Source organism: Phasianus colchicus, chromosome 28 (assembly GCF_987193195.1).
Source record: "Phasianus colchicus chromosome 28, bPhaCol1.hap1.1, whole genome shotgun sequence".
Lineage (NCBI taxonomy): Eukaryota > Metazoa > Chordata > Aves > Galliformes > Phasianidae > Phasianus > Phasianus colchicus.
The window spans coordinates 2,977,609-3,003,687 of NC_143463.1; the positions used below are offsets into that span (position 1 = coordinate 2,977,609).

Here is a 26,079-nt window from a genome sequence, read left to right on the forward strand (position 1 = left end):
GCCCATCCACACCCACATCACTGATGGTTCATCCATCACCCCTTACAGCCTGTCCATGGGGCCATGCTGATGACCCATCCATACCCTATGTTCCAGGTGGCCATTCCATGCTCGATATCCTGCATGGTTTATCCATGGGGCCACACCACTGGTGGCCCATTCACTCCCATGTCCTTGGTGGCCTATCCACACCCACATCACTGATAGTTCATCCATCACCCCTATCCTTTACAGCCTGTCCGTGGAGTCATGCTGGTGACCCATCCATACCCTATGCTTGGTGGCCATTCCATGCCCTTCATCCTGCATGGTTTATTCACAGGGTCACACCACTGGTGGCCCACTCACTCCCATGTGCTGCATGGATCCATGTCCTCGGTGGCCCATCCACATCATTGATAGTTCATCCATCACCCCTATCCTTTACAGCCCATCCATGGGGCCATGCTGGTGACCCATCCAAACCCCATGTTCTTGATGGCCATTCCATGCCCTATATCCTGCATGGTTTATCCATGGGGTCACACCACTGGTGGCCCATTCACTCCCATGTCCTGCATGGATCCATGTCCTTGGTGGCCCATCCACACCCACATTACTGATGGTTCACCCATCACCCCTATCCTTTACAGCCCATCCCTGGGGCCACGTTGGTGACCCATCCATACCTTACATTCCATGATGGCCCATCCACAGCCAGCATCCTTCACAACCCCCCCATGGGCTCACACCTTTGTTAACCCATTTACAGCCCATTCATTCCCCACCCATCCACATCCCATTCATTCCACATCCCATTCATTCATTCCCCAATCCCTGCATGGCCCGTTGATGGTGGTCCATCCGTCCCCTGTGCTACGATGCTCCTATACACAACATTTACAACCTCACTTCCTAAGCGCTTATCCAGCCTCTGTGTCCTCTTACAGCCCACCGAGGGCACGACCCCCCCCTTCTCCTCCCCCCCCCCCCTAATTTCGTCCCTCCCCCCCCCTTCTGTGCGCTGCAGCCCGGGGGCTGCAGGGGGCGCGAGCGGGCGGGGCGGGGGGCGAGCGGGGCTGCGCGGGCAGAGCGGCGGGAACGGACGGAGGGGGGGGGGGGAGGAAGGATGCCCAAAACGGCGCTGCCGGGACAGCGAGGGGGGGCGCGGCGCCAGGCGGTGGGGTAAGGATGGGGAGGGGGGAGGGGGGTGCGGGGATGGAGGGGGGATGAGGGAATTGGAGGTGGATGAAGGGGGTCCGTATGGGGATTGGATGTTGGGGGGGAGGGGTTTCTATGGGGATGTGGTCCGCGTGGGGTGGGGGGGAAAGGGGGGGGGGGGAGTCTGTGTGGGGGTAGAGAGGGGGATGGGGGGGGGGATATCGATAGCTGAGGGGTCTGTGTGGGGTTGGGGGGGTCCCTGTGGGGAGGGGGGGGGTTCAATGGGGATGGGGGGGTCTATGTGGGGTTGGGGGGGGTCCCTGTGGGGAGGGGGGGGTCTCAATGGGGATGGGGAAGGTCCATGTGGGGTTGGGGAAGGTCCATGTGGGGTTGGGGGGGGGGGCTGTAGGGAGGGGGGGGGTCTCAATGGGGATGGGAGAGTCTCAATGGGGATGGGGAAGGTCCATGTGGTGTTGGGGGGAGGTCCCTGTGGGGAGGGGGGGGGTTCAATGGGGATGGGGGGGTCTATGTGGGGTTGGGGGGGGTCCCTGTGGGGAGGGGGGGGTCTCAATGGGGATGGGGAAGGTCCATGTGGGGTTGGGGGGGGGTCCCTGTGGGGAGGGGGGGGTCTCAATGGGGATGGGGAAGGTCCATGTGGGGTTGGGGGGGGGTTCCTGTGGGGAGGGGGTGGGTTTCAATGGGGATGGGAGAGTCTCAATGGGGATGGGGGGCCCAATGGGGTTGGGGGTGGTCCCTGTGGGGAGGGGGGGTGGTTCAATGGGGATGGGGAAGGTCCATGTGGGGTTGGGGGGGGCCCTGTGGGGACGGGGGGGGGTCTCTATGGGGATGGGGAAGGTCCATGTGAGGTTGGGGGGGGGTCCATGTGGGGATGGGAGAGTCTCAATGGGGATGGGGGAAGTTCCCTGTGGGGATTGGGGGGGGGGGCCCAATGGGGATGGGGAAGGTCCATGTGGGAGTAGGGGGGGGTATCTATGGGGATGGGGGTGTCTCTATGGGGGTAAGAGGTGTATCTGTGGGGATGGAGGGGGTCTATAGGGGTTCCTGTGGGGGTGGGGGGGGGTCTTAGTGGGGTAGAAGAGGTCTCAATGGGGATGGGGAGTCTCTATGGGGTGAGGGGGGGTCTCTATGGGGATGGGGAAGGTCCATGTGGGGGTAGGGGGGGTCTCTATGGGGATGGGGGGGTCTCTGTGGGGTAGGGGGGGTCTCTATGGGGGTAAGAGGTGTATCTGTGGGGATGGGGGTGTCTCTATAGGGGTTCCTGTGGGGTATGGGGGGTCTCAATGGGGATGGGGGGGTCTCTGTGGGGATGGAGAAGGTCCATGTGGGAGTAAGGGGGAGTCTCTGTGGGGATGGGGGGGTCTCTGTGGGGGTAGGGGGTGTATCTGTCGGGATGGGGGAGGTCTCTATAGGGGTTCCTGTGGGGGTGGGGGGGTCTCTGTGAGGTAGGGGGGGTCTCTATGGGGGTAAGAGGTGTATCTGTGGAGATGGGGGTCTCTATAGGGGTTCCTGTGGAGTATGGGGGGGTCTCAATGGGGATGGGGGGGGTCTCCGTGGGGGTAGAGGGTGTCTCTATAGGGGTTCCTGTGGGGGTGGGGGGGTCTCTGTGAGGTAGGGGGATCTCTATGGGGGTAAGGAGTGTATCTGTGGGGATGGGGGTCTCTATAGGGTTTCCCGTGGGGGTGGGGGGGTCTCTGTGGGGTACGGAGGGTCCCTATGGGGGTAGGGGGCGTATCTGTCGGGATGGGGGTCGTCTCTATAAGGGTAGGGGGGGGTCCCTGGGAGTGTGAGCTCTGTATGGGGACGAGGATGAGTCGATGGGGGGGGGGGTCTGTTGGAGCTCTGTGGGGTCTCAGGAGGAAGGCGGTGTTCGAGACTCGGGGTTCCGCGCTCGGTTGTGTGTGGGGGGGGGGGTCTCTCTAAAGGGCAGCCCCTACCCAGGGACTACATCCCGCGGCGTGCCCGGGCGGAGGGATCCACCGCCCCCGACCCTGCGAGAGGCGGAGCGCGGAGAAAAGGGGGGAGGGGGCGGAGAGCGGAACCGCGGGGGCGGGCGGAGCGGAGCGGTGCTGGGCTGAGCGGAGCGGAGCGCGGCGCCTTACGGCCGACGGAGGGCCGCGGCGTGGCCGGGGGGAGGCCGCGCTCGGGGCCGTGAGGGGAGCGGGAGGAGCTGCGAACGTTGAGGGGGGGAACGGCGAGAAGGGGGAGCGGTGGGCCCGAGGTCTGCGGTCGGAGGAGGAGATGGAGCGGAAAAGGTGGGAGCGGGTGGGAGGGGGGTGAGCGGGGGGACGGCGTTGCTGGTGCTGAGGGTGGGGGGGGTCCCGAATTGGGAGCTGCTTGGGGTCGTTGGGGGGGAATGGGGGGCTGCTTTGGGGGAATTGGGGTCATTGGAGATGCTTGGTGGTCGTTGGGGGCTGCTTTAGGGGCACTTTGGGGTCATTGAGGGCTTCTTAAGGGCGGTTTGGGGGAATTGGGGGCTGCTCTGGGGGAATTGTGGTCATTGGAGATGCTTGGTGGTCGTTGGGGGGGTTCTTAAGGGCTCTTTTAGGGCATGGAGGGGCTGCTTTGGGGGAATTGGGGTCATTGGAGATGTTTGGTGGTCGTTGGGGGCTGCTTGAGGGCACTTTAGAGTCATTGGGGGCTTCTTAAGGGCTGCTTTGGGGGAATTGGGGTCATTGGAGATGCTTGGTGGTCGTTGTTGGCTGCTTTAGGGGCACTTTAGGGTCGTTGGGGGCTTCTTAGGGGCTGCTTTGGGGGAATTGTGGTCATTGGAGATGCTTGGTGGTCGTTGTTGGCTGCTTTAGGGGCACTTTGGTGTCGTTGGGGGCTGCTTGAGGGCACTTTAGGGTTGCTGGGGGCTTCTTAAGGGCGCTTTGGGGGAATGGGGGGCTGCTTTGGGGGAACTGTGGTCATTGGAGATGCTTGGTGGTCGTTGTTGGCTGCTTTAGGGGCACTTTAGGGTCGTTGGGGGCTTCTTAGGGGCTGCTTTGGGGGGATGGGGGCTGCTTTGGGGGAATTGGGGTCATTGGAGATGCTTGGTGGTCGTTGGGGGGTTCTTAAGGGCTCTTTTAGGGCATGGAGGGGCTGCTTTGGGGGAATGGGGGGCTGCTCTGGGGGAATTGGGGTCATTGGAGATGCTTGGTGGTCGTTGTTGGCTGCTTTAGGGGCACTTGGGGTCGTTGGGGGCTTCTTATGGGCTGCTTTGGGGGAATGGGGGGCTGCTCTGGGGGAATTGGGGTCATTGGAGATGCTTGGTGGCCGTTGGGGGCTGCTTGAGGGCACTTTAGTCATTGGGGGCTTCTTAAGGGCTGCTTTGGGGGAATTGGGGTCATTGGAGATGCTTGGTGGTCGTTGGGGGCTGCTTTAGGGGCACTTTGGGGTCGTTGGGGGCTGCTTGAGGGCACTTTAGGGTCATTGGGGGCTTCTTAGGGGCTGCTTTGGGGGAATGGGGGGCTGCTTTGGGGGAATGGGGGGCTGCTTTGGGGGAATTGTGGTCATTGGAGATGCTTGGTGGTCGTTGTTGGCTGCTTTAGGGGCACTTTAGGGTCGTTGGGGGCTTCTTAGGGGCTGCTTTGGGGGAATGGGGGGCTGCTCTGGGGGAATTGTGGTCATTGGAGATGCTTGGTGGTCGTTGAGGAGCTGCTTTAGGGGCACTTTAGGGTCGTTGGGGGCTTCTTAAGGGTGCTTTAGGGGAATGGGGGGCTGCTTTGGGGGAATTGGGGTCATTGGAGATCGTTGGGGGGTTCTTAAGGGCTCTTTTAGGGCATGGAGGGGCTGCTTTGGGGGAATGGGGGGCTGCTCTGGGGGCATTGGGGTCATTGGAGATGCTTGGTGGTCGTTGGGGGCTGCTTGAGGGCTCTTAAGGGCATTGAGGAGCTGCTTTGGGGGAATTGGGGTCACTGGAGATGCTTTGGGGGAATTGGGGGCTGCTTTAGGGGCACTTTGGGTTCATTGGGGGCTGCTTTGTGGTCATTGAGGGCTTCTTAAGGGCTCTTTAGGGCATTGGGGGGCTGCTTTGGAGTCATTAGGGGCTGCTTGAGGGCACTTTAGGGTCGTTGGGTGCTTCTTGAGGGCTGCTTTGGGGGAATTGGGGGCTGCTTTGGGGCTCTTTGGGGTCATTAGAGATGCTTGGTGGTCGTTGGGGGCTGCTTTGGAGGAATTGGGGGGCTGCTTTGGGGGAATTGGGGTCAATGGAGATGCTTGGTGGTCGTTGGGGTGCTGCTTTAGGGGCACTTTGGAGTCATTGGGGGCTTTTTAAGGGCTCTTTAGGGCATTGGGGGGCTGCTTGGGGTCGTTGGGGGCTGCTTTGGGGCTCTTTGGGGTCATTGGAGATGCTTGGTGGTCGTTGGGGGCTGCTTTGGAGCTCTTTGGGGTTGTAGGGGAGCTGCTTGGGGTCGTTGGGGGCTTCTTGAGGGCGCTTTGGGGTCATTGGGGGCTGCTTTAGGGCACTTTGGGGTCATTGGAGCTGCTTGGTGGTCATTGAGGGCTGCTTGAAGGTACTTTGGGGTCATTTGGGGCTGCTTGAGGGCGCTTTGGGGCATTGGAGGGCTGCTTTGGGGTCACTGGGAGCTGCTTGAGGGTCGTTGCGAGGCTGCATTGGGGTTATTGGCTTCTTGAGGGCTCTTCAGGGTATTGGGTGCTGCTTTAGGGGCAGTTGTGGGCTGCTTGGTGGTCGTTGGGGGGCAGCTATAGGACGCTTTGGGGCATGGGAGGGCTGCTTTGGGGTGCTGGGGGGCTGTTTGAGGGCTGCTTTGGGGTCATTGGAGGCTGCTTGGGGTCACTGGGGGCTACTTTAGGGCACTTTGGGACACGGGAGGGCTGCTTTGGGGTTGCTGGGGGGCTGCTTTAGGGCACTTTGGGGCACTGGAGGGCTGCTTTGAGGTCATTGGGGGCTGCTTGGAATCATTGGAGGCTGCTTTGGGGTGTTGGGGGCTGTTTTGGGGGCTGCCAGTTCCCTGCTATGTGCTGCCCCAGGAGCTGGGTGCTGTGGGATGATCCCTTCCCAGTGCCCTCATTCCCTCGCAGTGCTGCAGGGCGGTGGGTCCGATGGGTGCTGGGTGCTCTGGGTGTCAGCAGGAGGATCCCATCATCCCAGGGCTGCACCCACCCCCTGTCCTGTGCTACTTTGGGGTCGAGTGGAGGCAGCAGGCTGTGCTTTGAGGGCAGGCAGAGGGCTCAGCAGCGTGGGGTGTGCTCACCTGCTTTGCCTGGAGGAGATGGGAGATGAGAACGCAGCCATGTGGATCTTCCTTCCAACACCAGGAGCTGCACCATGGGCAAACCCAGGACTGGAGGAGCTCAGTGTGGGTGCCAGGCTGCTCTCACCCAGCCCTTGTGGTTGGTGGGATGTGCTGTCAGCTCAGCACGCACGGCGTTCATCCTCACCATCACGTTCTGATGGTGAGGATCAGCGTTGTGCACTGAGCAGAGCAGCAAAGTGCTCGTTGTCAGGGTCTGATGCTGGAGGTGCCCAAACAGTGTTGGATCCAGGGAAGGGAAAGCCCTACCTGCAGAGCTGGGGGTGCAGATGCTTCCCAGGGACTTCATTGGAGAGTTGTGCTCTCAGAGCCACGCTTAAAACAGAGCAGAGAGAGAGAATAAGTGCCATATTATTCCCAAGGTATAATGGATTTTCCCTTTATATCAGTTTGGACAGAGATCAAAGGTATAAACGTGGCCCCGCTGCACTAATTTTCAGTTACTGTTGCATTTTGAATTACATCAGAGTGGCAAACATACGAGCGGCGCTTTATTAATACCTCTGCTATTTCTGCCTGTTGCTTACCTGGCTGTTTTCTTTCACCCAGCTGCTCTGAGCACACGGATGCAGTGAGCGTGGACAATTGCGTGCACAGCTTCCCATCAGAAATAACTGGAAACAAACGCTCCCGTGTGAGATCACCAGCCCTGGGGATTAACACCAATCCAAGGTGAGCAGCACAGACTGCCTTCCTTGTGGCTGCTGTGTATGGAGATCTCCTTGGGTAGCCCTAAATGCTAGCAGCAAATGCCTTCTGTTCTGTATGGAGTCTGCTTTGGGAGTCAAATGCCTCGTATTCTGTTGCAGGGAATTGTCCTCCAGCCTTGCCAGGTGGAGCAGAGCTTGATGGTGTGTCAGTGCAGTGGGGCTGATGGGCTGCATCCAGGTGGGGTGCAGCAGGGATGGAGGGTCTGCTCTGCGTGTCATGAAGGGAATCGTGTCAGTTTGTGAAGTCTGAGAGAGTTCTGGCTGTGTGGTTTTCATGCTTTGTGCCCACACAAGGAGGGCTTACAGCTGCTCTGTGCAGCAGTGCTCGTATCTGTCTATGGGGCCACATCTTTGGCAGCCCCTCCACGTCCTGCATGCCCCCATGTCCTTGGGTGGCCCCTTCAGTCACGATGCTCTGCGTGGCCCAGTGGTGGATCTGTGCCCTTGGTGGCCCGTTGAGCGAAGCCATGTGGATGTGGTGCTTCTATGTGGGCTGTTGCTCTGGCTCAGAACAGCTGTGGGCTGTCAGCAGGGTGCCAGGGATGGGTGATGGGGATGCTGATGTGTGGATATCCCTGTGAGCACAGCAGGATGAGAAGAGGGGTGGCTGCAGGGCTCACCTGGTCCTGGTGGGTTTGCACTGCTGATTTTTGTGTCTGTGCTCTCATTGCATCCCATAGAGGTGTTGCTTTTTGTGTCTGTGCTGTCTCATTGCATCCCATAGAGGTGTGGGAGCACCAGGGCGAGTTTAGGACCTGCTGCCACCAATAATGGGGACAGTGGAGCAGTGGCATGGAGTTCCTCGGGTGGGTGGGATGCAGGCAGCAGGAAAAGAGTGAGAAGAGGAGGAAAAGCATCTAGCATTATAACCATCACGAGGCTTTAAGCATATGCTTCTGATCACCCACCCCTTTTGACGTCGTTCATTGAAAGGCAGGCAACATCCGGAGTGAGCTGGTGGGATTTCTTTTTTTTTTTTTTTGCCTTTTGTCCCTCGCTTCCCAAGTTGTTCAGATCTGGAGGATGGGAAACAGGGAGAGCAGAGGGGAGGAGACTCATTGAGTGAGGCAGGAGGAGGGAGCATGCTGGCAGCACAGAGACAAAGGCTGAGCTGAGCACAGAGTGTGGGCACCTGGTGGCCACGTGCCCTGAATGGGCTGCGTGCATCCAACCCATCTGCACCCACGGTGTCCCTGAGTGGCAAATGAGGGCTCTGTGGGGCTGTTCTGTTAGTCCTGGGTGCAGAAAACATTGCGTGGCTGCTGATGGGCAGCGTGGGAATCGCTTGTGGCTTCGTGGTTCCCTGCTTTTTAGGGGTGGGGAGAAGTGTGGGAGGAGGGAATTCCCAGCTCAGCGCCGTGCTCGCAGCACCAGGACCTGCAGTCACATCCAGAAGAGGTTGATTTCTGCAGTTTGGTGTCAAAATCTCTTTCTTTTGTGTCTTTCTTAAGTCTGTATCAGGAAGAAAAAAAACCCACGGTAAAGCAAAGCTTTTGCTCTGCACTCGGAAAGAGAGAAATTTCCCCTTTTGTGCATTAAAAGTCACATCAGCTTCCTGGATGCTGGAGCACCATCTCTGTGCCTCGCTGGAAGCACAACCTGCTGAGTTTTGTCAGTGGGGTTTTTTGGCTGCATTTTGTTTTCTGCCCCTCTCAGCACCACCGAGCTGCAGCAGCTCTGCAGCTTCGTTCCCCCATTGCGTCGGGATCAAAGTTTCTCTCTTTAACCCCTCGGTGCTTTTGTTTTGGGCCAGGCTTCCCCAGGGAGGAGGGACAGAGCTCTGAGTCATTTCAGGATTGTTTTAGTTGTAAGCTGAGTTGAGTTAGAAGCTGTTCTTCGGATCCCTTGCAGAATTACTAGAGTGCATGCTGACAAATAGAGCTGCAGGCTCTGTGCAACGTGCTCTGAGTGCATCTGGCTCTGCTGCTCTGGAATCCCCCACGCTTTGAAGTGGCAGAACAAGAACCTTGCACCTCAGCACGTTATTTTTAACATTCCCTTCGGTGGATTTCTGTTTCTATTAAATAAATGGGAGCTGCAAGTCTCAGAAGAGGAAGCAGCATCGTGCCTTTCAAGCAGCAGGAGCTTTTCTTTTTGACTTTGCTGACAGCAGAGAAAGCTCTGCCCAGAACGCTGCTGGAGTTGGTTCTTCCTTTGGGGATCACAGCATACAGCTCCCTTTGTGTTTTGAAGCAGCGGTTTCAAATTTGATGTCTGGATCCAGTCTGTTCCTGCCTGCTTCTTCCTGCTCTGATGCCATCTTCTGGTCTGAGCGTTCTGCAGCTCACAGCGAGCTGTTCTGCACGCAGACAGGGATGGAGCCCTTCTTCCTCTGATGTTTTCAGTATGATGTGTACTCACTTTCCCTTTCAGGAGGTTTTTTTTTGAGAGAGAGAGAGAGTTTTTAAACTATTTGGTCCCTTCCCTTCCCTTCCCTTCCCTTCCCTTCCCTTCCCTTCCCTTCCCTTCCCTTCCCTTCCCTTCCCTTCCCTTCCCTTCCCTTCCCTTCCCTTCCCTTCCCTTCCCTTCCCTTCCCTTCCCTTCCCTTCCCTTCCCTTCCCTTCCCTTCCCTTCCCTTCCCTTCCCTTCCCTTCCCTTCCCTTCCCTTCCCTTCCCTTCCCTTCCCTTCCCTTCCCTTCCCTTCCCTTCCCTTCCCTTCCCTTCCCTTCCCTTCCCTTCCCTTCCCTTCCCTTCCCTTCCCTTCCCTTCCCTTCCCTTCCCTTCCCTTCCCTTCCCTTCCCTTCCCTTCCCTTCCCTTCCCTTCCCTTCCCTTCCCTTCCCTTCCCTTCCCTTCCCTTCCCTTCCCTTCCCTTCCCTTCCCCCATGGGACTAGAAATCCTGTGCTCACACTGCTTTTTTCAGACTGTCCTGCTATGGAGCTTTCAAAGAAGTAGATAATATGGTAGAAAAAGGCTTTTTCCTTTGAGCTACCCTAAAGAAGACCCCAGAGAGGTTGTTAGCATCTCAGCACCGCAGCGCTGGGGGGTGTTCTGCATTGCTGAAGCAGTGCTGCTTCCCTCTGTCTATGACAGCTTCATTATTTCCAGTTATTCTTGGCCTTTGAGTAGAAATCTATGAGCAAGAAGCTGTGTTTCTAGCTTTAGGAGTAACAGAAGGTGACTTAATTACAGATCTCCAACTGGCTCCGGAAGGCATTGAAACCTCATCCGTGCTCATTTGTGTCCAACGGGTGTAAGTTGTGCTGATAACACCTCTCTCTCTCCTCTAGGGGAGCAAATGGAGTCTGTAATGTGTGTAATCTGGGGTTACCTCGACCCAAAAGCAGCAGCATTGCACTCAGAGATAATCCTGCTCCCACGTGATAGGACTGATCTGTCCTGGCACTGCTAACTGCTGTGTGATAGAAGGAAACAGACACATGTGGGAAGGGCTCAACTGGAGTTTTTGGTGGTTTTCACTCATGTTACCTGGGTTGGGTGCAGTGGTGAGAGCCTGTATCAGACTGAATGTGCACCTTGCCTGCTGGATGCACACTGCTGTCCTCTGCTCCTCAGGAAACAAAGTACTTGGCATGTTAAAGATGCAAAGTAATAACAGAAAGGAGAGAAATTAAGAGAATAAAGCAGCACTGTTGTGATGCTAAATGAGATGTGAGGAGGACTTTCTGCAGTCACAGTGCATTGACTGCTTTTTGCTTTATGCACGAAATACAAAGGGGCTCAATTAGTGCTTTTGGTAGTAGTGCAGAGGGTTCTGCTGTTATTAAAATAAAACAAGGGTTGGAGTGGTTTGTGTGTGCTTGCCAGCTTGTAGCTTCCCATGTGAAATCAGGTGCGTGAAACAAATCTCTTCTGTTTTGCCATTAATTGAGAGTTTTGTAAGGTTTTGACCTTTATCCTTGCATCAGTTAAGCGTTGCATTTCATTGCTTTGCACCTTGGCAGTGAACTTCCTCCTCCTTGCTGCTGCACAACAGAGTCTGGGGAGGACTTATGGTCCCTCTCAGACACAATGAGATTATCCTTGGAAACAGGTGTTGTTATTGGAGACGACTGAGTGATAGCTGCCTCTGTGCCATCGTTTCCAATTCTTCTGCTAATTATGCTATTAATTTATACATGGTCTAAATTTTGTTCCCAACAAGTTCTGTTCCATTTGTCTCTCCCAATAACAACAAGAAGTTGACATGAGTGCAGTGATAACCCATCGTGAGCTCAGGAAGGGAAACACAACTTAAAACAGCCGCTGTGCTGAAGTGCAGAGGGTTTCATTCTCCCTCCTGATCTCTTCTCTGTGCTTTTCCAGCCCCAGTGGTAAGAAGTTCCGCAGCAAACCCCAGCTGGCTCGCTACCTGGGCAGCTCCATGGACCTGAGCACTTTTGACTTCCGCACGGGGAAAATGCTGATGAGTAAAATGAACAAAAACAGGCAGAGGATGCGCTACGACTGTTCCAACCAAGCCAAAGTAAGTTGTACACCTTTGGGATTAACTGAGGAGGCAGCACCGTGTGGATGAGGGGTACAAACAGCCGTCGTTAGCTCATGGATCAGTGAGCACACAGCATGGTTCAGAGCACTGTTTGTCCTCAGTCCTTTTCTACACCTCAGAAATATGTTTAGCAGATAGTGTGTCTGCTTTCTCGAGAACAAAGCCTGTCCCACAGGCTTCCCAGATGAGCAGGGCAGATCTTAGGGGCACAATTCCTGTCCTCTGTGTAACTCAAGGTGCAGTCATGCTGTGAAACCTCAGAGTCATTAAGATTGGAAAGACCACTGAGTTCATCTAGTCCAACCTGATGGTTATCAGTGGTGTCAGAAGTGAGTTTTATTAAGAACTAAAGGTTTGTAGAAGAGAAGAGCACTTGATTCCAGCTGTGTTGTTGTAATTCAGTAGTGGATGCCAGCAAATAAAACCAGAGAGGTCAGGGTGGTTTCTGGATTCACAAACTGCTCTCTAAATCCCACATAACAGATTTTTCTCATCATTACCAATGTTGTATCAGTACTTCTAGGTTTAGTGACCCAAAGGTGGCTTGTCACATCAGAACCTAAAATCAGTGTTCTGACTCTTGAATTCCATCAAAATAGAAATAAAACTGTATGAATTAGATGAAGAGGGGAAGGCATGGTTATGTTTGAAAGGCCTTGGATGAGATTTGAGGGGTACTGTGTGCATCTTCAGCAGTCTCACTGCTACAGATCAGGCAGGTTTTCAAGTCCATGAGTGCTGCTGCTTTTGCACACTGTGCCTCTTAATAGCTATAGTAGTGTCTTGGCAAATGTAAAACGTTTTCTGGCATTTTTTCCTTTCTTTTGTTTTGAAATGTTTAGGGCAAGCCTGATTTGAACACGGCGCTGCCTGTCAGACAGACTGCCTCCATCTTCAAGCAGCCTGTCACAAAGATCACAAACCATCCCAGCAATAAGGTGAAGAGTGATCCACAGAAAGCTGTGGACCAACCCCGGCAGGTGAGGCATGGAGCTCAGAGTCTGCTTTTCCAGAAGGAAGAATCATAGGATGGCTTAGGTTGGAAGAGACCTTAAGGATCATGAATCTCCAACCCCCTGCTGCAGGCAGGGCTGCCCACCTCCACATTTCATACCAGCCCAGGTTGCCCAGGGCCCCATCCAACCTGGCCTTGAACACCTCCAGGGATGGACGGGGCATCCACAGCCTCTCTGGGCAGCTGTTCCAGCACCTCACCACTCTCATAGCAAAGAACTTCCCCTCAATCCAACCTCAATCTTCCCTCCCTCAACTTCAAACCATTTCCCCTCGTCCTGCAGTTATCAACCCTTTCAAACAGTTGATTCCCCTCCTGTTTGTAGGCTCCCTTTAGGTACTGAAGGCTGCAATGATTCACCCCGCAGCCTTCTTTTCTCCAGGCTGAACAAGCCCAGCTCCCTCAGCCTGTCCTCATAGGGGAGGTGCTCCAGTCTCCTGATCATCTTCATGGCCCTCCTCTGGACCCTCTCCCACAGCTCCCTGTCTTTCTTGTACTGGGGGCCCCAGACCTGGGTGCAGTACTGCAGATGGGGCCTCACGAGGGCAGAGTAGAGAGGGACAATCACCTCCCTGTCCCTGCTTCTGATGGAGCCCAGGAGCCCATTTGCTTTCCAAGCTGCATGAGCACACTGCTGGTTCACATCCTGTTTCTCATGATCCTTCACTGCAGAGCTAAGTTTTTGCTGTTGAGAAGTCCCAAAATAAAATGGCTGAAGTTTGTAACATTGGACAGAAAGTCCACAGTAACGTGAGATTACAGAAAACTTAGAGTGCTCCCAGCTCTTAAATTAATTCCTATCTACAACTTAGAAGTCATCACCAATTTAATGCAGCCATTATAAAATGTTCAGATCCTGTGTTTCAAGAAGTCCCTGTTCCTCTGTGGTGCTTGTGATGTGCTACACAGGATGGTACCCCCTGCAGATGGGTCTGTCATTGCTGGCTAACTCCACCTCTTTGAGTACGATCAGAAATTCACTTGGAATGTCACTGTGACAAAATTGCCTGTTGTTTTTCTTCTCATGCTGTATATTTGCCAGCTAGAAAACAAACCAATAGTAAAGGAGATCTTTCAGCTTAATTTCATCAAGTGAAAGGATGCAAAGAGTGCTCTTGGACCAATGCAGCTTGGGAGCTGGGCATTGGTTCAAGTGAGGCTGGTGTGTTCAAAGCTGCCTTTGGAAGGCGTTCTCAGTTCATTAGTGCTGCCCAGAGCTGACAGCCTGCTGCCTGCACAGAACTCACACCAGGGTTTCTGTGAATCCTTTCCTGTCGTGAGCCCATCTTTATGCCTTTTGGAAACTAGAAGTTCAGCTTCATTAGTCTGTTCAGATGCTGACAATGGTACCAATTAGCAGGATATCTTGTGCTCTTGCAGGTGTATCACACAAAGAGGAAAGCAATTTCATTAAAAATACCTTATAAAATACTCTTAGGTCTCACACTAAGAACTTGAGAACTTACCTTAGTGAAACATGACTGAGGATCTCTTTGAAATGGAGTGGTGGTTACATTTTAAAGCCAGGCTGCTGGGTTTCTAACATCCTTTCCTAAGGAGGGAGGGTGTGTGTTGGCAGTTCTGTTGCTCCTCCTATAAGCCATCACATGCTGGTTGTAATATCCACCTGTTTGAAAGTCACAGGTGAGAGAATAACCAGCCCCAATGTGTTTTGGCTTTTGCAGCCCTCATTTCTCAGTTAGAAGCTCGTAACGCTTGGATGTTGTCAGGCATGAAAGGAGATGTGTCTGGCCTGCTTACCTGGGTAAAGTTGCTTTAATGCAAGAAAAAATGCATTCCAGCTGTTCACTGATCATCCTTTTACAGGCAGATTGAGAGATGAAAGCATGCCCAGCCTTTCTATCAATCTCCCCACCAACCCACGGCTTTGCTTGCCTTTAAGTTTGAGGAGAACCTGTAATGCAGCATTCAGGATGAGATGGGATGGTTCTAATGAAAAATGCCAGGAGAGGAGTGAAATAATGCTCAGATGAGTTCTGCATTCCTTAACTTCAGTTCTATGGCACATGAGAGAGAGCAGAAGAGGAATAGGAGCATAACACTGCTGTCCTGTACTGTGCTTGCATGAAAGCAATCAGTGTTGTCTCACTGCTCCAGTTCAGAAGCAGAGATGTTCTGCTCCCCAGGGGAAAAGCCTTCAGGGCAGTAAATCAGGATGAGGTGTGGGATTGACTGGCAGTGAGGTTTGCTCCCTGCCTTCATGCATGGCAGAGCCCTGTCTGTAATGACTACAACCTTTGCAGCAGTGCCCTGCCTGCTCCTGTAGCAAGCACGTGTTGGGTGTGATTCCATTTCTTTTTGTGTACCAACCAATGCTTTCTTTCATGGCAGCTCTTCTGGGAGAAGAAATTAAGCGGGCTGAACGCTTTTGACATCGCAGAGGAGCTGGTGAAAACAATGGACCTTCCAAAAGGTTTACAAGGTAATCAGCCTGCCCTTAGCTCTGGGTTGGTTCCAGTGATGATCCAGAGATGCTATGGTTGAGCCTTTCAGACCACTCTTCCTCCAACTGCAGCTGTTAGTGCCCTCTGACCTCCCTTTGTCCTTAGGGGATACAGCAGCATAATGAAAGGAAGTGGCAAAGTTGCTTGACTTCTGTTTGTTTGTATTCCAGAAACAGTGCCTGCTTAAACCACTTCCACTCCCAGGCTGCGTTTTACGTGGCACAATGAAGGATTCATCTGGCTTTAAATAACCTTGGGGGGTGGGGGGAGTTGTGCAGGTGCTATTAGAACCATTTAGGACTGAGATTTATGTCGTGCTGACTTCCTAAATAACACTACCTGCTTCACCATTAACATTTCAGTAGTGCTTTCTGTTTGGTTTGCTGTTTGTTGGGTGGTGCTGATCTTCACTTCTCTGCCTTGCAGGGGTCGGACCTGGTTGCACTGATGAAACCCTTCTGTCTGCCATAGCCAGTGCCCTGCACACCAGCACCATGCCCATCACTGGGCAGCTGTCTGCAGCTGTGGAGAAGAATCCTGGCGTGTGGCTCAACACCTCTCAGCCTCTTTGCAAAGCATTTATGGTGACTGATGAAGATATTAGGTATCAATCAGAAAAAATATTGTCTTGAAAAGTTTAGAACAGTGCTCTCTCTGTTCAGTTTCAAGCTGAATCGTCTGGTAGAGGAGCATGGCTTTGAATGTGTATTTATCAGAAAGGTGGAAAAAAACCATCACACAAAGCAGCTCTCACACAGTCATGTACTTAAAGCACGTTATGTTTTATTTTGACTGTGGTCAGTTACTCTGAGGATTCAGGTTCGTGTTTGTTCTTCATATCAATATGTCTCCTTTAATTGATAAAGATGTCTGAGTTTGAGTAACATGGGTTAGGGCACCTCTCAAGAAAACACCAAATGTATTTTTACCATCTTACCCTTCTGTGTCAGCATAGGACCAACCAAAAGCATCAACCACTGCTGTGGCAGTGAACGAGGATGCAATTCGAGTAGCTGCAGCTTGCTTTCAATAAATCAGAGTTGGTCAGATTCAGCTTTAAGCACCTGATAATGTCTTTGCACCTGATATTCCTTTCTCAAACCTGAAATCACACTACTTCACATTCATTAACATTGTGTAAAGGCAGAAATTGTTTTGACTGTTGAGCTGGTCGATCTTTTTGAACTACAGGATGACATTTGTGGGGTGTGATTTAGACATGAATGACCAGGAAAAGCAGTCTGTTTATAGCTTTCTGGTTTCCTGTGGCTGAGATGAAATAGGAATCCCATGTGCTGCAGTTTGTTGACCAATTCTTTACATTGCATTACGTGACTTTGAGATAAAAGGAGCTGTAACACTTAAATGTTCAATGGAAAAATTAAGGTGTTTCTTTCGACCTCATTTTAATGCCAGGCTTTTTCTTTTTTAATGGTGCAGCTCTTGCAGAAGACTCTTTCCAAATCCTGCTTTTCTACCTGGCCTTGTTTATGAGCAATCTGTCTTTTGCTTGAAGTAGCTTTGAGAATTAATGTAAATGTTGGTTGATTTGGGGGCAGGAAGCAAGAGGAGCTGGTGCAGCAGGTGCGGAAGAGGCTGGAGGAAGCTCTGATGGCTGACATGCTGGCCCATGTGGAGGAGATAGCAAGAGATGGGGAAGCTCCTACAGAGAAAGAAGGAGGTGAGGAAGAAGGAGAAGATGAGGAGGAAGAAGAGGAACAGGATCATGACCAGGAAATGGAGAATGTATAGTCCAGGTAATGTGACAGCCTCCTTTCTCACCGTAACTTATTGAGTAGTGCTTCACTGAAGGCAGGAGTGTTTTCCAAGGGAACCCTGGCAAATATTGACCAATCCTTGCTTCTAAGCACACACTTTCACAGCGTGCTTTTCATGCAGAAATCAAATATGTTGTTGACTGTGATATCTGCTGAGTGTTTGCATTGTCATGAAGTGTTCTGGGCCTTAAGTTTGCATCAGATGGAATGGCTGAATGTGTAACCAGAACTCTGAATGGTAACACGTGGAGGATTTGATAATGAAAATGGATCAGTTCTTAAAAATTTATGCCTTGTGGTGTCATTTTTCCCCCCAGTTTATTTATTATGACCTATGATAGGCAGGAGGATCCTGCAGGGAGGCAGGACAGCTGATGTCTTATGGGCTCTTTTTGCTTTTTCAGCAAGCATTTTACTTGCAGAACATATTAGAGGGCACGTTTCTGGAAATTGGAAATATTTTTAGAAATCATAAAAGGGCAACCTGACTAGCAGAAGAGGGAAGTTGCTAAAATACTTTGTGGCAGGAATTTGTAAACTGAAAGCAACAGAAGAACGTACGTGTTCAGAATCTGAGAAGAACTGAGTTGTTTAATGCTGCCAACTGCAGGGTTCACAGAGATGTGCCTTTAACACTGAGCAGCCTTTAAAGTTATCATCAGGAGCTGCTGCTTGCGTTCAAGTTTGTCTGACTTTCACTTGTACAGTGGGACTTTTTAAAGGTGCAGGTGGAATTTTTTTATTGTCTTGTAACCCAAAGTAGCTCTCAGTAATAAATTTTTACTGTGTAGGAATGCAGAGGGGTAGGGGGGGGGAAGGCACCTCATGCAGTGAGATGAAAACAGAACTCACTGGTTTTAATGTTTGGTCATTTTAGCCTGAGAAAGCAGTGAGCTTTCTGTCTCTGAGATAGGACAGCCAATAGCCTGGGTGCTGCATTGTGCAGATTCCAGTGGTGTGAGCCTGTCAGGCAGGAATCAAGAATGTGGAGGAAGAAAGGATCTTTAGGATGAAGAGCAGAAGAAAAGAAAAAGCCCTTTGGAGGGAGTGGCAGCTGCATTTCAGCACGAGGGAGAATGAAGAACGATTTACGTGAAGCTGGAAGGTTGGTTGTAATGTGAAATCTGTTCAGCATTTGGGAGATACCATCTTGCATCTGGGCTCTATATTTTCCTGGTTTACCACATGACTAGCAGTAGCTTTATTTGGACAGTGAATATCTCACATTCCTTTCTACTACAGAGGTCTGGCCCAGTGGAGAACCATAACAAACTATCTGCTGAAGGTGAAAAACAGGAGATAAAGAAGTGGTGATGTTTTGGCAGTGGTGCTGCAAAGGCATTCAGAAGTGTCTCTTAAACTTACCAGGTCTTTTTTTCTTCTTCTTCTAGGGAGTTCCACGTAAGAATTCCCAGTACAAACCCTGCCAGCAGGGTCAGCACAACTATTTACAAAGCCAAGAGTGTCTGCAGAGTAACTTGCACCACCAGTCCAGCTGCAACTATGAGCATTTTGATGTACACTTCAGGAAAGCCAAGAAGCTGATGGTTCATTCATTGCTGGGTAGTTTGGAAGATGGAACTTGACTAAGCTCTACTCCCCCTCCTTTTTGTAAAGGGGGAGGGCAACGGGGGGAAAAAACAAAAGTGGGAGGGAATAAAGGAATGCAAAACAGTGGGAGGGAATGTATTAGGAACCAAACTCCCTGTCCTTTTTAGTTTTGGTTTTGTGGGTCAGCGATAGGTGCTACGTTTTTCAAGCTTTTCTATCCAAGTACCTTTAAGGATGACCCATAGAAACCATTTTCTCTCTGATGCAAGCGAGAGAGAGATGCCGTTTTACTCCTTGGCTGCTCTGCTGTGGGCTACCTGTCTGTACGGAGGTCATTTTATGTTGTGGATTGTCATTCCATGTGTCAATTCAGGTCAGTGAATTTCATTTTCCTCACAAGACCACATTGGTCTTGGCAGCGTAGTCTCAGAGATGAACTACCAGTGCCTCTTCCACCTGAGGTTTTGATGAGTAGGGGAAGTTACACATGAGGAACTGGTCAATGGCAATCTGGTTTTTTAGTGAGTTCAGACATCATACTAAATGCACTACAGTGCACGTTTTTATATGGAGTTCTGTGTATGCTCAGGCATAGCAGAACAGATAAAGAGAAATATACCAGCTCAGTGGTATATTTTGCTTTGGTTTATTCTGGTCAGAAGGACCTTCTCAACTCAGAATGGGAGGATTACTCATTTCTGACTGACAATGAGGAAGACTTCCTCTTTTCTCTTTTGGTGCCAAGAACCCTCACCTCTGTTTCTGTGTGTGTGGAGGGAAGGGAATCCATTCCAATAGGTGTTTCTACACATCTGCTTTTCATGTGCAGTAATGTTCTGACCTCTTTTAAAAACAAGGCAAAAGGTTGATTTTTTTTCTATAATTGTTACCTTAAAGAAAAGAAAAAAAGGATTTAAGCTTTTTATTAAGTATTAAACCTTTCTTATTTGCATGTGCAGTGAAGTGACCAGCATTTTGTGTCCAAAAAATGAAATGATGTGAAACTTGCCTTAATGTGTTTATAAGTATTTGGCTTCACCGTGGGTACCTTGATTGATTCCTCAGTCTCTTCTAGTACAACTGTGAGCATTTTGGGGTAACTTGGGGCTAAAAAGGGCTTTATCTGGGGAGGGAGGATAGGGAGAGGGGAAGGAAGAGGAGTGTATAGCTTGGAGAATACATTGACTAGGTTGCAGAAGTTATTTTAGTCTTAGGGTATCCACTGCATAATGAATGTGTGGATGTTTCAGCTGAGAGTAACAGTATAAAGTGGTGGATTAAATATTGTGCCACTAACCACTTGTACAAGTCGTTGGTATCCCAAAACTTGGGGAAGAAAGTAGCTCCCAGAGCCTTTATTGTGTGAGAATGGTTAGCAGTCAGAGCGAGGGACCTTTGGGAGTAGTTTGCTTTAGTGACGGCCGTAGGGTTTTAAAGCTCCTTGAAAAAGATCCCATGCCAAAGTGACTGATACTGTATTAACTTTTCTTAAAGATGTGAAAATACAAAATCCTTTTGATATTGCTCATTTGGAGTACTGCAAGAAGACTGAAACTGTACTTTGCTGCTGCTGTACCAGGTATTGCATTGGGGGTCTTTACCTTCTACTGCAGCCAGTGAGGATGATTTTCCTTTTTAAACAGTCTGTTACGGTTATTATTCTGTAAAACTGTCCTCTTGTAATTCATTGTGTTGAATTAAATGTTTCTCACAAAGTGGAGACTCTCTTCTTTTCCCTCGAGCCCCTGCTTGGAGTTTGTGTGCTGCATTCCATCTGCGTGGGCAGGGAGATGTTCACATCTTTGTGGTGGGCTTTGCTCTGAGGTATGGATCTCAGTGTTTGAGATCCATAAGAGGAGGATAAGAGGGGCATTGCGAAGGCTGCTGCTGAGTCCTGCATCCTCACCAAGTGGCTGCTGAGATGTGCTGTGCTTTGGGCTGGAATTGAGCTCTAGGAGTCTATAGCCCACCCTGGAGGGGTTCTTATGACAGTGGTGACCAGATGCTATTTTTGATGGTTTTTTTTTTGGTAAACTTTTGATATCTAGTGATGCCTCTGCTTACTTCTATTTAAATGGAAATACATGTTAAGCCTACATAGAGACCTTACAGAGAAAGTGGTGAGGTGCTGGAACAGCTGCCCAGAGAGGCTGTGGATGCCCCATCCCTGGAGGTGTTCAAGGCCAGATTAAATGGGGCCATGGGCAGCCTGGTGTAGCATTAGGTGGGATGGTTGGTGGCCCTGCATGTGGCAGGGGGTTGGAGATTCATGATCCTTGAGGTCCCTTCCAACCCTGGCCATTCTGTGATTCTGTGTGATTCTGTAGCACCACAACGCAGGTGACTGAGAAGCTGACAGCACCAAAGATTAAAAAGAATGAATTAAGAAGTTCAAATTGCTGCCAACTGGTGCCTCAAATCAAAAGCCTATGTATGTTTTGCATTCGTATGGAGGGAGCTGATTGCTCAGAGTACCAGAAAAGGAGGACAGGACATCCAAAGAAACTTAAATGACATTACCTGCTTGCTGAGATGGCTGAGTAAATGAACGTTCCTTGGAAAGGAGCTTGGAAAGGAGTCTTTCTCATGTTGCTGCTCTGATCACTGAGTTTCTCATTGCAGTGATGGAGTGATGACCTGCCTTCCTTCTGCATATCCCCAAGATGGAGAGAGCGTCGTTACTGAGGTGCATCTTTTGAAGCAATAAATAAGTAAAGAAAACTTGGAAGAAAAAAGTAATTGTATAATATTAAGGCAAAATACATTAGGCTTAGGTATGTCCCGTGCAATGTTTGCACTGATAGACTGCTTTGCTCATCTGAAATGATGGTGCCAAGCTTTGTGAGTGGTCATCATCACTGAGAAGGGCAGGAGTCTGCCCGGTGCAGCTGCAATCATGCATCTTTTTCTGCAGATGGTGTCACTTTGGGTCCGCATTGCTGAGCTCACAAAAGCCATCCCAGCCCTGTGCTGTGCTCCTTGTGATGGTTTGTGTCCCACCTGCAAGCAGCAGCCTGCTCAGTGGCTGGGAGCACTGCTCAGAGGAGAGGTTTGAGAGTTTTGCAGTTTTAATCTGCTAAAATGACAGTGAAATCACCAATTTGCACAGATACTGGTACAGTTTAAGCCTGCAGAGCTCTTGGTGGTGGCTCTGCCTGAGAGAAAGCCAGCTCCCATCTGAAGCCCAACTTGCTGGGCTGCCTGTTGAGCAAGAGAAGGGAGGAGTTTTCTTGCTTGTAAGCTGAGCATATTAGGAAGAGAAAACAGGCATGAGAGGCACAGCTGGGTTGCTACTGTGGGCACGTTAAACCCAGCACGTGGAGCCTTTTGTTCCATCTCTCCCATGGCTTCCTAGCAGGAATACTGCAGCAAAAAGGTTTGATGTGAGAATTCACTGATAAATGCACCCTCTTGTTCTGCTTCCTGGGTTGAGAGGAGGAGCTGGAATGAACTTGGCAAATCAGAAACACGTGTTTCCATCAGTGAGGCACGTTTGGGAGCTGAAAGCATTCGCTTTGTGCCAAGCAGATTGCTGAATGGAAGCTTTTCAGCAGTGGCAGTTTATCAGCTGCTGGTGGAGGTAATTCTGCTTCTCTCTAGCTCTGGCAGGTTGTCCTCCTGCTCCTTCCTAGAAACTAAGGAAATGTTGAATGAGGAGTGTAAATGAAGGTGAAAGGGGAAAAAAAAATGACATGTATTTTGCAGCTGTCTTGCTGCAAGCTAATCTCTCCCAGGCTGACAGCAATGTGAGGAGCAGAGGGAAGAGGCAGCGTGCTGTGCTGATAAAGTTTCCTTGGTTGGATGAGTTTTGGTGCTGGTCCTGTGGAAGCTGCAAAAAAGCCCTTCCCCATCTTTCCTACGTGCTCAGCTTCCCTCTGACTGAGCCTTCCTGCTTCCTCTGTTCGTTTCTGTAATTCACTCCCACCCTTTACTACTTTGCAGGAAGTTTTAGAGCAGAACGTAGCAAAGGACAACCCATCTCCAAGCACCTGAGTCACGTCTTGCTTTAAAGAGAGCCTGTTCCACATAGCCTGATGCTCAAAAAGAAGGTAGGATAAACGTGTTCAAAGGGCATGGGGCAAACAAGGGGGGAGGGTGGGATCCTAAAAAGTCAGTTTTGTAGGATTAACTATCCAGTCAGCCCTATTATTTGGGATTGCATGCATGCAAAAGACCAAACTCCAAGAGAAAAGATGCTCACGCAAATCTTTGCATCACACCCTGTCCAAAAGGTGCAGTTATCCCCTATCAAACGAAGCACAAACTTATCAGACCCATGATACGTAGCACAGCTCCCTGCTGGAAACAGAATATAGCATCCCGGGTTGGATGCAGCCAGCTAAAAACCCAGGTTTGCCCTCAGATCATCGGAGATCAGCTGTGTTGCCTTGAACTGATGAGGGCAAAGCATTGCCCTTTTGTTTAACCCCACGACCAGCCGCTGAGCGTGAGAGCAGCACAGAGCAGCGTTTGCTCAATGCTGATTTGCAGTCATAACATTTTGAACTTCCAGCATGACCTGCCAAATGGCATCTGAAATGATTGCCAGGGTTACGGGCTGGCTTTGTAATTGAGTATTGATGAGACAGATACAGTGCCAACGGCTGCTCGTGAGTTTTATTTACCAAGCAAGGCGAGCCATTATTTAATTCATTCAATTAATCTCTTAATGTTGAGCGTATTCTTCGTACCGTGCAGAGTCACAAAGGGAAATGCTTAGAGATCGTGCAGAACTGGAATAGTAGGGCAGTGAGTGACCTCGTCTGTGGTTTGTCTCTAGTGGCAGAGCTCAGGAACTGCTCAGCTGAGGAGAGCTGCATTTATTTGCATGGACAAAGTACAGCTCTGCTGATGAACAGGCCCAGAGTTCAGGCTTTCTGAAGGAAATTAGGAAGTTATTACTCGGGTTTGCTTGTAATTTGAGTACAGTTTTATGTCCTGGATCAGCCTGTGAAGCAGATTTGACTGGGATTCAGTGATCTGAAGGTCTGTAAAACTTGAAAGCTTGGTTTACAGTCGTTTCTTTTTCGTGCTTTTATCTGATGTGCAATTCATTCATAGTTTTGCATCAAGTGCTGCTCCACAACTTCTCAGAAGTCGTTACCTGGAAGCTGCATCCTTCATTAATCTCATGCATGGCAAAGGGAAGTCTGCTCATAGCTTCCCCCTGAGTGCCTTTTTTATGTGCTGCTGCAGCAGGAGACAAAGTTTTGGTGGCGATGCTGGAAGGTAACAGAAGAAGAGTTGTGCTCAGCCTTTTACACTGCACACAACGCATCCCTGCGTGCCTGGGGTCACACGAGTGGGTCAGCACACAGCGTGTGTTCCCAGTGCCTTTTTCCATGCTGACATTGAGCCTCCTCACCTCCATCCACATCCATCTGTCGTTCCCTCCGTCAGCGACTTTGTGAAATGATTGATCTCAGACTGAGGTCATTTTTGAAAGTTGCAGATCTTGTCAATCTGTCTGGCTCCACCTACATGCAGTGATTCAGCTCCTGATGTGCTGAAATATTCCCCTAAGCCTTCCCACACACCACTGAGGGCTTTTTTTATACTCCTTCTCCAGGCTGCACCACCTCTCCTGCGCCGTGCTCGAAGCATGTATTCTTTGCATGACGTTTGCATGATTTCTTTTGCTTGGAGAACAGTGCAGAAAGTCAAGTTAGAGCTCCTGAAGACTTAGAAGAGCCACTGCAAAACACACTCCCCACCTAAACGCTGCATCCTGTGTATCACATTTGGCTAATGTGCTGTGATTAAAGGAACTGGAGTCAAGTGTGGGTTGGTTTTTTTTTCCCCTCCCCTCTGTTTTTATTCAGGTATCCTCTCTTTAGGGTTTGGTCTTGTAACAGAATAAATATTCTAGCGAGGGTGTTGCAAGTTCTGCATTTGCACACTTGACCTGAAATAGAAGAGACTGTCTCAGAATTATGGAGGGAGTTACACTTGCATAGCTATGGTGGTAATAATAACTTTGCTGGAGTTATATTGATCTATTTCCACATCCAGAAAAATGGCTTAATGTGCTGTAACACCTCTGCTTTGCTTTAGTTCGGCGTTCTTTACTCCCTGTACGTGTGCAGGGGATGGGATGGCTGACAGCTGTGTTCTGAGGATGCTCAGCAGAGCACAGTGCCAGCACGGTGCTGAGCCCTCTTGGCACAGCGACCACAGCCAACAGAGGGTCGTGCTGGAGGCGCAGCTGAGAGGTTTGTGACCCACAGCATCTCTGGGGGCAGCTCCTCTGCTTGGGGCTGCTTGGCAAATGGCTACGGAGCAGCAGCAGAGGGAATTGGGAATGAGCCCTGATAGGAAACGGGGAAACCATAAGCAAGCGTTGTGTAGGTGGGCTTGGGAGCAGCAGTGCCAGCCTTCTCCTTTCAGTTGTGTTCAGGGAAGTTGGATCTTAGAATCACAGCACTGTTAGGGCTGGAAAAGGACTCTAAGATGACCAAACCCAGCCCATCCCACAGTGCTCACTGTCTGTCCCCAAGTGCCACTGATCCACAGTTCTTCACTATAGCAGTGGAGTTTTTGGTAGGCAAGTGGAGATGTGCTAAAGAATTTGTCTAATTTATGTAATCCGTGTTCTCTGTTAATGAAGCTAAGTCTTTTAAGGACTTGCTAATTACACAGGTTAAAAAAGAAGGTAATTTAGGGTCACGGGTGAAATTAAGAAGCGAAGGAAAGAAGAAAGCATGAGCTACTTCTGCTGAAAATGGAACGGAGCACAGGCATAACATCTAGAAACCAGTTTTGCCAAAAAAAAAAGAAAAAACCACCACACTTTAAATAAGAGCTGGCACTTTCCTAGGTGTTGTGGGACGTGACGCAGTGATTTCCAGAAAGGGCTGAGAGCACAGCGTGGGCAAAAGTGACAGAGTTTGGAGCTGCTGTTGCAGTTGCTGGGGTGACTTGGGGAGCCCATGCACAGCATTTCTTATGGAGCTCCACCTTGGCATCGGTTCAGACTGAGCAGAACCACTAAGGATGGAAAAGACCTCTGAGAACACCAACCAAATGCTACATCTCCACTGTTCTTGACCACCTCCAGGAGTTTTTTGGTGGGGCTTTTTCCGGTTTTGTTGATTTTGTTTGTTTTTTGACAATCTCTGGAAATAGGAGAAGCTTGGAATGGAGAGGATGCACCGTTCCGTCGCAAGTAATGGAAAAGCCACTATTTTTAGTGGTTTGATGGGGGGTGATTCAGCTTACTCAATGAAATATTTTGGGAAGCGTGAGGAGGAGACGTCTCACACTCGGATCTGCTTGTGCCACATCTGCCCTTAGCGGGGAACTGCAGCAGGTGTGAGCTGCTCCCATCCAACCCACAGCCCTCAGCAGCTCACGGCATGGGATGGGAAGGTGCTGTGAGCACAGGGCGGGTGGGGATGAGCGCGGAGTGATGGTGAAATGGTGATAGGAAGCTGTGATAGGAAGCAGTGCAGCATGCAGAACCAGCAGCTCAGAGCTCAGCACCGGGGATGTAAAGGAGAGGAGCAAGCGAGGCATTGCATGAAGCATCGCAGCAGCTGCCAACTAAACAGGATGGAAAGGAGGAGGGCAGCTCCTGGTGGCTGTTATCTTGTTCATAGAACCATAGATTGGATGGACGATGGAGAATTTTAAAGGGATTATGGGCTGAAAGTCCCTCCCCGTGGATCAGACCTTGGGAGCACGAGGGCAGAGCTG

The 26,079-nt window shown here is 50.6% G+C and overlaps 1 protein-coding gene across 6 annotated transcripts; it reads left to right on the forward strand.

Annotated features, from left to right (window-relative positions):
• The first annotated feature begins 1,057 nt into the window (after window positions 1-1,057).
• MBD3 (methyl-CpG binding domain protein 3) lies at window positions 1,058-24,180 on the forward strand. Of its 6 annotated transcripts, none has more exons than XR_016460257.1 (11): window positions 1,058-1,164; window positions 6,966-7,088; window positions 11,392-11,551; window positions 12,418-12,555; window positions 14,943-15,033; window positions 15,482-15,659; window positions 16,615-16,812; window positions 18,225-19,963; window positions 21,007-21,070; window positions 22,327-22,433; window positions 23,954-24,180. XR_016460257.1 is itself a non-coding variant. In XM_090125947.1 (8 exons), the coding sequence occupies exons 1-7, from the start codon at window positions 1,109-1,111 to the stop codon at window positions 16,805-16,807; spliced, it is 939 nt and encodes a 312-aa protein (XP_089982073.1). In that variant the 5' UTR covers window positions 1,058-1,108; the 3' UTR covers window positions 16,808-16,812; window positions 18,225-20,937. The 6 variants fall into 6 exon arrangements, 3 of the variants coding, with proteins under 3 accessions (XP_089982073.1, XP_089982074.1, XP_089982075.1); XR_016460258.1 differs by lacking the exon at window positions 23,954-24,180 and adding an exon at window positions 23,446-23,950; XR_016460259.1 differs by lacking the exon at window positions 21,007-21,070 and having other exon boundaries at window positions 18,225-18,757; window positions 23,954-24,178.
• Window positions 24,181-26,079: the final 1,899 nt, after the last annotated feature.

What these genes read in the sequence shown, in the direction of transcription:
- MBD3 (XM_090125947.1), top strand. Translation starts at nt 1,109, where the DNA reads ATGCCCAAAACGGCGCTGCCGGGACAGCGAGGGGGGGCGCGGCGCCAG. An exon ending in GCGCGGCGCCAGGCGGTGGG is followed by an intron (nt 1,165 to 6,965) that starts GTAAGGATGGGG and finishes TCTTTCACCCAG; the next exon opens with CTGCTCTGAGCACACGGATG. An exon ending in CCTTCCAAAAGGTTTACAAG is followed by an intron (nt 15,034 to 15,481) that starts GTAATCAGCCTG and finishes TCTGCCTTGCAG; the next exon opens with GGGTCGGACCTGGTTGCACT.